Consider the following 13108-nt stretch of genomic DNA (forward strand, 5'->3'; position numbering starts at 1 on the left):
AACTGTGTGGTGACCAACGATACTGGGGAGGTTTCAGTGAGTGTGGTCTGGGAGGCGCTGACGGCAGTTATCAGGGGGGAGCTAATTTCAATCAGGGCCCACAGAGAGAAGAGGATAGGATGGAGAGGGAGAGGTTGGTGGGGGAGATACTCAGGGTGGACAGGAGGTATGTGGAATCCCCTGAGGAGGGGTTGTTAAAAGAGCGCCGGAGTCTGCAGATGGAGTTTGACCTGCTTACCACGGGAAAGGTTGAGGCTCAGTTGAGGAAGGTACAAGGAGCAGTGTATGAGCATGGGGAGAAGGCAAGTAGGATGCTGGCGCACCAACTACGGAAGAGAGAGGCGGTCAGGGAAATTGGGGGAGTTAGGGACGGGGGGGGGGTTGGGGGGGGGGGGGGGGGGTAAACACAGTCCTGAGTTCGGAAAGGATCAATGAGGTCTTCAAGGATTTTTATGGTAAATTGGATGAGTCAGAACCCCCGGAGGGGAAGGAAGGGATGAAGCAATTCTTGGACCAACTGAAGTTTCCAAAGGTGGAGGAGGAGCTTGTAGAAGGATTAGGGACCCTGATTGAGTTGAAGGAGTTGGTTACAGGTTTGGACGGTATGCAGTCGGGCAAGGCCCCCGGACCGGACGGATATCCCGTAGAATTCTATAGAAAATTCTCAGAGCTGTTGAGCCCGCTATTGTTGAGAACCTTCAGCGAGGGTAAGGAAAGGTGAAACTTCCCCCGACGATGTCGCGGGCCTTGATTTCGCTCATCCTTAAACGAGATAAGGACCCGTTGCAGTGTGGCTCCTCCAGGCTGATATCGCTCCTTAATGTAGACGCCAAACTGTTGGCCAAGATCCTGGTCACTAGGATTGAGGACTGTGTTCCGGGGGTGATTAATGAGGACCAGACGGGGTTTGTCAAGGGCAGGCAGCTGAACACAAATGTGCGGAGGCTCTTGAACGTGATCATGATGCCCTCGGAAGGATGGGATGCAGAAGTGGTGGCTGCAATGGATGCGGAAAAAGCCTTCGATCGGGTGGAGTGGGAGTATCTGTGGAAAGTGTTAGGACGATTTGGATTTGGCGAGGAATTCATAGGGTGGGTCAAATTACTGCACCAGGCCCCTGTAGCGAGTGTGTCGATGAACTGACTGCGGTCGGAGTACTTTAGGCTGCATTGAGGAACAAGGCAGGGATGCCCCTGTCCCCCCTGCTGTTTACCCTGGCAATCGAGCTGTTAGCCATTGGTGCTGAGTATGTCTAGAAACTGGAGGGCTGGTTCGGGGAGGAGCATCGGGGATCACTGTACGCGGATGACCTCCTATATATTTCAGATCTGGTGGAGGGGATGGGGGAGGTCATGTAGATCCTAAAAGATTTCGGGGATTTCTCGGGGTATAAGCTGAATGTCGGGAAAAGCGAGCTTTTTGTGATCCATGCGAGGGGCCAGGAAAAGAGACTGGGAGAGCTACCGCTTAAGATGGTGGAGAGGAGCTTTTGCTATTTGGGCATACGGGTGGCTAAGAGTTGGGATGCCTGCACAAGCTCAACCTAACGCGGCTTGTGGATATGATGGAGGGGGGCTTTAGGAGGTGGGAAATGCTACCGCTTTCCCCGGCGGGCAGGGTGCAGTCCGTGAAGATGACGGTCCTCCCCAGATTCTTGTTCGTCTGCCAGTGCCTTCCCATCCTTATCCCCAAGTCCTTCTTCAAGCGGGTGAACAGGGACTGATAACGGCACCACTGCCGCTCTCGCCGGCACAGTACACCACGAACCCGGTGGTGATGGCGTCACTGAGAATCTGGGGGTCAGTGGAGAAGGCACGGGGGAGGTCTGGACCCCGATACGAAACAACCACAGGTTCATCCCGGGTAGAATGGATGGAGGGTTTCTAAGCTGGCACAGAGAGGGTATCAAAAGGATGGGGGACTTTCGCTAGCCTGAAGGCGCTGGAGGAGAAATTCAGGTTGCCCCCAGGGAATACCTTTAGGTACCTGCCAGTCCGCGCTTTCTTGAAGAAGCAGGTGGGGGAATTTCCGCTGCTACCTTCCCACAGGATACTGGACAGGGTGGTCTCGGGCATGTGGGTAGGAGCCGGAAAGGTATCAAGATATATATCAGGAGCTGCAGGAGGCGGAGGAGGCCTCGGTGGAGGAGCTGAAAGGCAAGTGGGAGGAGGAGCTGGGTGAGGAGCTGGATGAGGGCCTGTGAGCGGACTCCCTGGGCAGGGTCAATTCCCCATCTTGTGCCAGGCTTAGCTTGATTCAGTTGAAGGTGGTCCACCGGGCACACATGACAGCGGCAAGAATGAGCAAGTTCTTTGGGATGGAGGATAGGTGTGTGAGGTGTTCAGGGAGCCCAGCAAACCATGTCCATATGTTTTGGGCATGCCCGGCGCTTAAAGAATTCTGGTGAGGCTTTGCAAAGGCTATGTCCAAGGTCTTGAACACTCGGGTAAAGCCGAGTCTGGGGATAGCGATATTTGGGGAGTCAGAAGATCCGGGAGTGCAGGAGCCGAAATAAGCCGGGGTCCTGGCCTTTGGTAGCCTGGAGACGGCTCTTGTTAATGTGGAGGGATGCAAAACCCCCAAGTGTGGAGACTTGGGTCAGTGACATGGCACCCTCCCTGGATTCACTTCCTTTCCCTTCAGTTACTGCAAGTGACCAATTGAAGGTCAAAATGAGAAAAGAAATGGAAAGGGGGAGAAAAGAAAGCGTTTTACTCACAGATGTGGGAGACAGGAGGTAGATGCCGTCTGTGTGAAGCTCAATCTTCACTCTCACTCAGACACAGAAGCAGCAGCTTTGCTCATTGTCCAGCTTCCGCATTCAAACAATGGGGAAGCTTTAATTGGTTGGAGGAGCAGAGTCCTTCCGGTGCTCCCGGTTTCCTATTGGCCAGTCCCCCGCTGACAGACAATGAGGGGTGGAACCACACATGGGTGTGGGAGAGACTTTTCCCTACAGCCGCGCTGAGCTGGTGTCCAATGGGAAAGGCTGGAAGACCCGGACACACAATGACAGGATGTCCCGAAGCGTGGTACATTGGCGAGACCATGCAGACGCTGCGACAACGAATGAACGGACATCGCGCAACAATCACCAGGCAGGAATGTTCCCTTCCAGTCGGGGAACACTTCAGCAGTCAAGGGCATTCAGCCTCTGATCTCCGGGTAAGCGTTCTCCAAGGCGGCCTTCAGGACCCGCGACAACGCAGAATCGCCGAGCAGAAACTTATAGCCAAGTTCCGCACACATGAGTGCGGCCTCAACCGGGACCTGGGATTCATGTCGCATTACATTCATCCCCCACCATCTGGCCTGCAAAATCCTACCAACTGTCCTGGCTTGGTACAATTCACACCTCTTTAACCTGGGGTTACCCCACCTCTGGATCTGTAAAGATTTAATCACCTGCTAATGCTCGCATTCCTCGCATTGTTTGGCATCTTTGAATTTGTCTATATATGTATTTCTGGAACAGACCTCTTCATTCACCTGAGGAAGGAGCAGCGCTCCGAAGCTAGTGACATCGAAACAAACCTGTTGGACTTTAACCTGGTGTTGTAAGACTTCGTACTGTACACAATGACAGTGCACCGCTTTGTCCCGGTCTCCACCCAACCCGCACATGCGCATAACCCCCCAAACGCCGCACATGCGCATCACCCCCAAAATATGCGCGCGCCTTCAATTCAGAGCTTCTGCCCGGCTCAGGTCAAAGGGAAGACTTGTCGGACCGGAAGGACTCTGGTCCTCCAGTGAATCAGCGCGCGGGCTTTGTGTGGCTGGATATTGAGCTGCACGCGGACTGAAACTCCCTCCTGCCTCTGTGAGTAAAACACTTTCTTTTCTCCCCCTTTTCATTTCTTTTCTCATTCTCACCTTCAATTGGTCACTTGCAGCAACTGAAGGGAAAGGAAGTGAATCCAGGGAGGGTGCAGACTCTGCAAAGCTTGGCCCAGGTCTCTCTCTCTCTTAAAGACATTGACATCCTTTGCTCCCTCAGCTTGACACATTTATTTGTCTGGCTGAAAGGATGGTCTCTTTCCTCATGTTCACAATTAAAGGGCTGCTTTCCCCAGGAGATGGCTGACATTTAAGGGGACAGTAAATTAATATTGGATTGGATTCATTTTATTGTCATGTGTACCGAGGTACAGTGATAAGTATTGTTCTGTGTGCAGTCAAGCAGATCATTCCATACAGGAAAAAACATACATAAATACACAATGTAAATACATAGGCACAGGCAATGAGTGAGCATATGGAGTGTAGTACTGCAGTAGAGAAGATATGTGTGAGGAATTGAACAAAAGAGCATGGTGTTAGAATGGGATAAGTAGCTATAAGTAGTTAGGCAAAGTTAGGAGCAGATCCTAATACAGGAGAACAGAGGATTAGGGTCGAGGACTTTTAAACATCTCTAGCTTAGGCTGGAGAAAATGGGTAGCAGTCTGTAATTGCCTGTAACTGGGATTTTGCAAAGCATGAAGAGGGGGATGGGCAGCCACTGGGACTATTTCTTTGTTGCAGGGGATACTGGGCGAAAGGGGCCTCAAGGTTAAGGAATGTGAGATGAACCTATTGGGGTCAGTAATTGCAAAGATCACCTTGTATGGCTCGGTCAAGGAATGTGGCAAAACCTATGAAAACCTTACATTTGCCATCGTTACCTTATTTGATCGTGTGTGTGTGTGTATAACTTGATGCTACATTGATGCATATGAAACGAGATGCTTTGTGTCTTTGTTCTCACTTGCTCTGGGAATCTCAGGAACTCTGGTGTGATGTCCTGCTGTTATCAGAGTGAATCAGGCTTGCAAGCTGTTTAGAATAAAATAGATTTTACCTACAATCCGACTTGGTATATTTACTGAGACCAGACTGAGGGAAAAACCCTGATATCATCATGTGAAGAGCTTCAGACATGTAAGGGAACATAGAAGAGAAAGGTTAGAGATAATAATAATCTTTATTGTCACAAGTCGGCTTACATTATCACCGCAATGAAGTTACTGTGAAAAGCCCCTAGTATCCACATTCTGGCGCCTGTTCGGGTACACAGAGGGAGAATTCAGAATGTCCAATTCACCTAACAAGCACGTCTTTCGGGACTCGTGGGAGGAAACCCCGCAGACACGGGGAGAACGTGCAGATTCTGCACAGACAGTGACCCAAGCCGGGAATCGAACCTGGGACCCTGGAACTGTGAAACAATGGTGCTACCCAGTGTGCTACCGTGCTGCCCTCCATATTAACAATAGTATTATTGAAATTAAATTAAATGAAAATCGCTTATTGTCACAAGTAGGCTTCAAATGAAGTAACTGTGAAAAGCCCCTAGTTGCCACATTCTGGCGCCTGTTCGGGGAGGCTGGTCTGGGAATTATTGTTAGAATTAACTTTTAAAAGGTTAGTAAGTTTATAAGAGATATAGGAAGAGGATCTGTGGAGAGAGCTTGCACAGGGTCGCCACGCTCTGGCGCCATCTTGCTCTGGAGAGAGATATAGGGCGGGATTCTCCGCAATCGGCGTGATGTCCGCCGACCGGCGCCACAAACGGCGCGAATCATTCCGGCATCGCGCCGCCCCAAAGGTACAGAATTCTCCGCATCTTGAGGGGCCGAGCTCTCACCTTGAGGGGCTAGGCCCGAGCAGGACTGATTTCCGCCCCGCCAGCTGGCGGGAAAGGCCTTTGGTGCCCCGCCAGCTGGCGCAGAAATGACTTTGCGCGTCATGGAGACCATGGCGAAGGCGGAAGGAAAAGAGTGCCCCCACGGCACAGGCCTGCCAGCGGATCGGTGGGCCCCGATTGCAGGTCAGGCCACCGTGGGGGCACCCCCCCCCCCCCCCCCCCCCCCCCCGGGGCCAGATCGCCCCGCGAACCCCCAGGACCCCGGAGCCCGCCCGTGCCGCCTTGTCCCGCCGGTAAGAGAGGTGGTTTGATTCTCGCCGGTGGGACAGGCATTCCAGCAGCGGGACTTCGGCCCATCGCGGGCTGGAGAATTGCCGGGTGAGGCCGCCAACCAGCGCGGTGCGATTCCCACCCCCGTCGAATATCCGGTGCCGGAGAATTCGGCAACCGGCGGGGGCGGGATTCACGCCAGCCCCCGGCGATTCTCCGACCCGGCGGGGGGTCGGAGAATCCTGCCCATGATATTAGACCGAGATATGTGTTGTGTTGTTATATGGCACAGATTGGACTAATTATTTGTGGTTCTGTAATAAAGTATGGTTATTATTATTTCTAGTTTTGGAATATAGTACTGTAGCGACATTATATATTTCAAGACATAGAGACATTAAAGGGCAAAAAAGAGTCTGTTGGACAACTTGAGTTGATGCCAGCTCCCTGTCGAGCTATTCTGTAAGTCTCGGATTGGTCCCATTCCAGTCATCTTTTTCCTCAGAGGGTTATTAGTCTCTGGATTTCTCTTCACAGGGACAAGTGGAGTCTGGGGTTTTTTGGATATATTCACGACCAAGTTGGACAGATTTCTGATTGGCGAGGGAGTCGAGGGTTATGGGGAACCGGCCGGAAAATGGAGAGAAAGCTGAGATGAGGAGGGATTTCTTCACTCAAGGATGTGGTGAAGCTCTGGAATTCTCTATTCCAGAGGACTATGGAGCCCCAGTCTTCGCATATATTCAAGAGTAAGATTGGGAAGATTCTAGATATTGAAGACGTGAAGGGATATGTGTGGAAAAATGGTGCTGAGGTCGATCAGCCAATTATCTCATTGACTGGTGGAGCATGTTCAATGGGCCAAATGGCCAAATGGCCAACTGCAGCTCCTATTTGTTATGATCTCTGTGTCCAGGACAGGAAGCAGGGAGCATGGATCTGTCAATCAGCCTGAATCAGCACCTTCAGGAGAATTGGGCAGGTGAATATTAGATACAGCAGAGTGAGAATGGAGGGAGAGTGTGTGGGATGGAGATTTACAGCTTGTGGGGAATGAGAGAGGAAAGAATGTTCCATAAAAATTAGAATTGTCTGTTCTGAATTTCTATCCTGTATTGACAGTGATGACTTTTGTAAATTGTTTTTACAGGATATTGGGAGAGGAGGAATTACAGACAGAAATCTCAAACATCACGTTTTGATCTGACAGAGTCACTCGATTCCTTGGGACCTGAATATCATTGGCCATTAAATCCAGAAGGAGAAATGTTTGCCTGGTCTGTCGACTTCAAAAGATTTTAAACATCAGTGAGACTGGAAAAGGACCGAGACACACACACCCGAGTGAGAGTGTTCCAGAGCACTGACAGTTACACAGTCTGAAAAAACATAGCCCCATTTACAGCAGGGAGAGACGGTACATGAGTTCTTCGTGAGATTAAGGCTTCAAATGATTCTCCAACCTGAAGAGATGGAAGGAGACACATAAAATGAAGAAACCATGGAAATGTGGGGACTGTGGAAAGGGATACGACTTCCCATCTGCGCTGGAATCCCATCGACGCAGTCACACTGGGGAGAGACCATTCACCTGCTCTGTGTGTGGGAAGGGATTCAGTCGGTTAGACAACCTGAAGTCACACCAGCGATTTCACAGTGGGGAAAGGCCGTTCACCTGCTCTCAGTGTGGGAAGGGATTCACTGCGTTATGCAGCCTGCAGACGCACCAGCGAGTTCACACTGGGGAGAGGCCGTTCACCTGCTCCCAGTGTGGGAAGGGATTCACTCAGTCAAGCAGCCTGCAGGCACACCAGCGGGTTCACAATGGGGAGAAGCCATTTAACTGTTCTCAGTGTGAGAAGGGATTCAGTCGGTCAAGCAGCCTGCAGAGACACCAGCAAATTCACACTGGGGAGAAGTCGTTCACCTGCTCTCAGTGTGGGAAGGGATTCACTCAGTATTCCGACTTGCAGAAACATCAGCGGGTTCACACCAGGGAAAGGCCATTCACCTGCTTTGTGTGTGGGAAGGGATTTACTGAACGTTACGGCCTGCAGACGCACCAGCGAGTTCACACTGGGGAGAGGCCGTTCACCTGCTCTCAGTATGGGAAGGGATTCACTCAGTCAAGCAGCCTGCAGACACACCAGCGAGTTCACACTGGGGAGAGGCCGTTTAACTGTTCACAGTGTGAGAAGGGATTCACTCAGTTATCTCACCTGCGGAGACACCAGCGAATTCACACTGGGGAGAAGCCGTTCACCTGCTCTCAGTGTGAGAAGGGATTCAATCATTTATCCAACCTGCTGAGACACCAGCGATTTCACACTGGGGAGAAGCCGTTCACCTGCTCTCAGTGAGAAGAGATTCAATCATTTATCCAACCTACAGAGACACCGGCGAGTTCACACTGGGGAGAGGCCATTTACCTGCTCTCAGTGTGGGAAGAGATTCAATCATTTATCCAACCTGCAGAAACATCAGCGAGTTCACACTGGGGAGCGGCTGTTCACCTGCTCTCAGTGTGGGAAGGGACTCACTCAGTCATGCAGTCTGCAGACACACCAGTGGGTTCACACCAGGGAGAAGCCATTCACCTGCTCTGAGTAGATCAAGGCATTCAGTGATCCATCCCACCTGCAGAGACACTGACATGTTTTCACTGAGGAGAGGCCATTTATCTGCTCTCAACGTGGGATGGAATTTTGTGATTCATTGCATCTGCTGATTCACCAACAAATTCACAAGTGACTCCAGGGGTTGGATTCTGCTGCTATTGTTTCTGCTCTCGGTTATATCCAGGACTGCATTGTGTTCATTCTGACAGGTGGTCAATGAGGATGGTTGATGGTTTCTTTCTGCTGGACTTTCGTGCTAACCATGGTGCTGTCCCAGTACCATCTCACCACTTTGCCTGCAATGGGCTGATGCACTTTGAGCCTTGTTGTGAATACCTGGCACAAATTTTACAAGAAGCTCACAGTGAATGGGTGTTTGGAGGTGAGAAGATATTGAGTTACTGATAAAAATCTAGCTTTTTAATATATAATAAGTCTAAAGGAAGAAATGATTTAGAAGTAAAATGGTTTATTAAACTCACATTTCAAACATGACCGTGAAAACTGCTGAATAGCATGGGAATGTTCCGATTAAAATCGGCCAGACAGAAGCAAGGACACATTTTGTTGGTATGGAAATCTGGGCAGCGTTCCTAGTCCAGTTTCCATGGCAACAGATAAAGTTTGGTGAGAAAGCAATATCTCAGTCACACCATATCAAAATTTGATGGACAGACATTTCAAACGAATTGAATGAACTATAATTATTATGACCCAATCACAGACAGAAAAGGGACAGAACATTAACGATAGCAATTACCTTAAAGCTAGGTGCCGTTTTGAACAGTTCATCCCAGAATCACCTTACTTCATTTCTGAAGCTATTCCTGCGCTCTGCTTTGAAAGCTGCCATCTTGTTTATTTCCAACTTCTCTGTATCGTGTATTTTGATTCAAAGAAATTATCAAGAACTGTAATCTGTATTGAATTCAACTCAGTCATCTGTATTTGCGTGGACAAGACAAACTTTATAAAACTTTGTATTTGCAAGCAAACTGACCTGATCAATAGACATTCAAAATCTGACTGAATAAAGCTACAATTTACTTCATGCATGAAGCTCTGTTTTATGTTCTGTCGAGTGATATAGGAGTGCGGTGCCACATAGATCTGTATCTATCAGTTACCATTTCTGTTTGAAACCCCTCTAAATCATGCGACATTGCCATGAAGGTGGGCTATGGTGGTTACATGGTTCTTTTGTTTAATTTATCTGGGTGAGAAAACTGTTGAGGGGCAAGTTGTCTGTGGTAGATTGGGAAATTACAATGAAACATATGACGATAGACAGACAATCGCAAGCATTTAAAGAATTATTCAATATTTACATCAAATATATATTATTTTAAGGAACAGTAATCCAACAGGAAAAGTAATGCCACCGTGTTTAACAAGAAAATTTAAGGATTCCATTAGATCAAAGGAAGAGGCTCATAAAGTGGCCAAAATAGTAGTAACCCTGAGGATTGGGAACTTGTTTTGGAATTCAGCAAAGGAGGACCAAGAAACTGATAAAGAGAAAATAGAATATGAGAGCAAACTAGCGAGAAACATAAAAACCGACTGGAAAAGCTCCTATAGGAATGTGAAAAGGAAAAGATTAGGAAAGACCAATGTGGGTCCATTCCAGGCAGAGACAGGAGAGTTCATAATGGGGAAGAAGGAAATGGCAGAGTCACTAAACAATGTGTGTCAGGGCAGCATGGTGGCGCAGTGGTAGCACTGCAGCCTCACGGCGCCGAGTCCCAGGTTCGATCCCGGCTCTGGGTCACTGTCCATGTGGAGTTTGCACATTCTCCCCGTGTTTGCGTGGGTTTCACCCCCACAACCCAAAAGATGTGCAAGGTAGGTGGATTGAAGACGCTAAGTTGCCCCTTTATTGAAAAAATATGAATTGGGAACACTACATTTTTTTAAAAACCAAAACAATGTGTGTCTGTCTTCACGGAGGAAGATACAGAAATTGTCCCAAAAACACGAGAGAACCAAGGGACCAGTGAGCACGAGGAACTGAAAGTTATTAGTAATAGTGAAAAAGCAGTACTGGAGAAATTAATGTGGTTGAAAGTTAATAAATCCCCAAAAGCTGCTGCTGTACATCCCAGAGTGTTGAAAGAGGTGACTAGAGATAGTGGATACGTTGGTGATCATCTTTCAAAATTCTATAGATTCTGGAATGGTTCCTGCAAATTGGAAGGTGGTAAATGTAACCCCACTATTTAAGGAGGGAGAGAGAAAACAGGGAACCACAGACCCATTAGCCTGACATCAGTAGGAGGGAAAATGCTACAATCTATTATAAAGGATGTGATAACATACAAATTAGGAACAGGAGTAGGTCACTCGGCCCCTCGAGCCTGCTCCACCATGCAATAAGTTCACAGCTGATCTGATTGTAACCTCAACTCCAGATTCCCACCGACCCCCCGATAACCTTTCACCCCCTTGCTTATCAAGAATCTATTCAACTCCGTCTTCAAAATATTCACAGACTCTGCTTCCGCTGCCCTTTGAGGAAGAGAGTTCCAAAGACTCACGAACCTCTGAGAGAAAAATTTCTCCTCTGCCTTAAATGTGCAAGTTCTTACTTTTAAAGTAACTCCAATTTCTAGATTCTCCCACAATCTTTGATCTTTTTACGATCAGTTCCCTTTGGATTATCTGACCTATCTTTGACCTCTTTGTGCTTCTCATTTGGAGTCAACTTCTCCAAGATGTTTGCATTTTCTTGTTGGCTGTTCACAATCGGTGTGCTCTCGACTTATTTGTTCAGTGTTGCACTCTCATTGTCAGCCTCTGTACAGTCCAGCTTAGAACTGTCAGTCTCGCCGTTATCCTGCACACATTGTATGCCACCCGTGATCACTTCGTCACTAGTTGCAAATAAAGTTTTTTGTTGTTTTTTTTATTGAGATAAACATTTTATTTTTAATGTGATTCTTTGGCCCCAATATTTCCAAGATGGCGTCCAATGGACATCCATCAGAGAAGAGATTGAATCAACAGGTTCATTGTTGAAGGAGCCACTCTGGCTACACATCCAGCAGAAACCTGTTGTACACAATGTTCTGAGTGACATCAATAAGTCCCTTTTTGTCAACCCAACTACAATATTGTTTCCTCATATCTGTAGAGATTAACCATATCAATTATTATATCAACCATATCTTATTGCAAAATTCAGACCACGAGAAGTTTATTAACTGTCCCACATCCGTATAGAATCTTTCACAATCAGTGGGACTTTCAGACTCATTGTTGGAAGGAAGCAGCTCAAATGCCAATTAGGTCATCTTCAGTTTCTGTGTCATTCAATGGCAAGCTGCCAAAGTAGGAAATAAACAAAGCTTTTGGGATTCCAAAGACATTGGTGAAAGATCTTTCAAAAATTGTGTTTCCAGCGAAAACACTTTATCTGCATCAATTTCCTCATTCATATAATCCATTTTGCAATAAAGTTCTAGCTTATTTTGGTCTTTACCACAGTTACTGTGGAAAACAGAAGCTCCCATATGCTCAGTTAAATCCCTTCCTTCACCTTCACCATACACTGTGGTGGCCAAATGTTTGCACAATTGCTCCAATCTACTGCACAAATGCTGCATGTCCAAATGGGACTCATCCAGTTGATCAACCAGTTGCAAATAAAGTTGATAGGCCTTCATAGTCTTTCTCTTCTGGCTCATCATCTGTTTCATCACTGTCCTCATCGGATGACTGCGGCATCATATCTCGTAGCCAGTTACAATGATCCTTTGTCTTCACGCTGTTTGGAACGTACAGTCGCTCAACGAGGTTCAGGGCTTCGCACACTTTCACTCCCAATATGGACTCTCACTTTGTGTCCACAATGGCGAATTGCACAATGTGACTTTGATTGTGCACCCATGCTTCTAGGTCACATACCCCTCGCATTTCAATCGCATTCTTCACATAGCCAATCAGCCGGTTCAGTCGAACAAAAACTGTTGGTTGAACTCTCAGGTGGTTCAAATCGGAGAGGCTGAGGAGATTGGCACTCGTTCCCGTGACGAGCTTGCAGTTGATTAATGTGGCATTCAGCATCATTGGAATTGTCCATTTGTCTTCAATGACATCAGCATCACCATCTGTCAGGTTACTGTTATCCGATGTTGCACCGGTATGCAATTCCATCAATTTATTGGTTCCATCTATCTTTAGTGGAATTGTATTTATTTTGTCAATCGTGTTACTAATGAAACATTTACCCTGAATACATCTTCCAAATCTCAGTCATTTTTTACAATAATGGTTTTATCCTCTTTATTTGTGTATTTGGTTAAATTCACTGCTTGTTTCATGCTGCAAACTGCGGACGATCAACGAGGCGAAGGCTACAACACCTGCCTCCGCACCCTTTTCCAACCCCGACTGGTCCAATACCCCCAATATTGCCACTCGAGGGTTCGGGTTCAGTTTCACGTGCACCACTTTAGAGATTACCCTAAAAACCTCTTTCCAGTAATCCTCCATCTTTGGACAGGACCAAAACATATGAACGTGATTCGCAAGCCCCCCCCCGTCCCCCGCGCAACATTGTCTGTGTGGAGTTCGTACAGTCTTCCCGTGG

General features: G+C 47.8%; 1 protein-coding gene across 1 annotated transcript; it reads left to right on the forward strand.

Annotated features, from left to right (window-relative positions):
• The first annotated feature begins 3188 nt into the window (after positions 1–3188).
• On the forward strand, positions 3189–9568 carry LOC140420552 (uncharacterized). Its single transcript, XM_072504544.1, is given in 3 exon segments — positions 3189–3823; positions 7050–8255; positions 8257–9568. Coding segments are annotated over 2 exon segments (1119 nt in total). The 5' UTR covers positions 3189–3823; positions 7050–7389; the 3' UTR covers positions 8510–9568.
• Positions 9569–13108: the final 3540 nt, after the last annotated feature.

This window comes from Scyliorhinus torazame, chromosome 5 (assembly GCF_047496885.1).
Source record: "Scyliorhinus torazame isolate Kashiwa2021f chromosome 5, sScyTor2.1, whole genome shotgun sequence".
Lineage (NCBI taxonomy): Eukaryota > Metazoa > Chordata > Chondrichthyes > Carcharhiniformes > Scyliorhinidae > Scyliorhinus > Scyliorhinus torazame.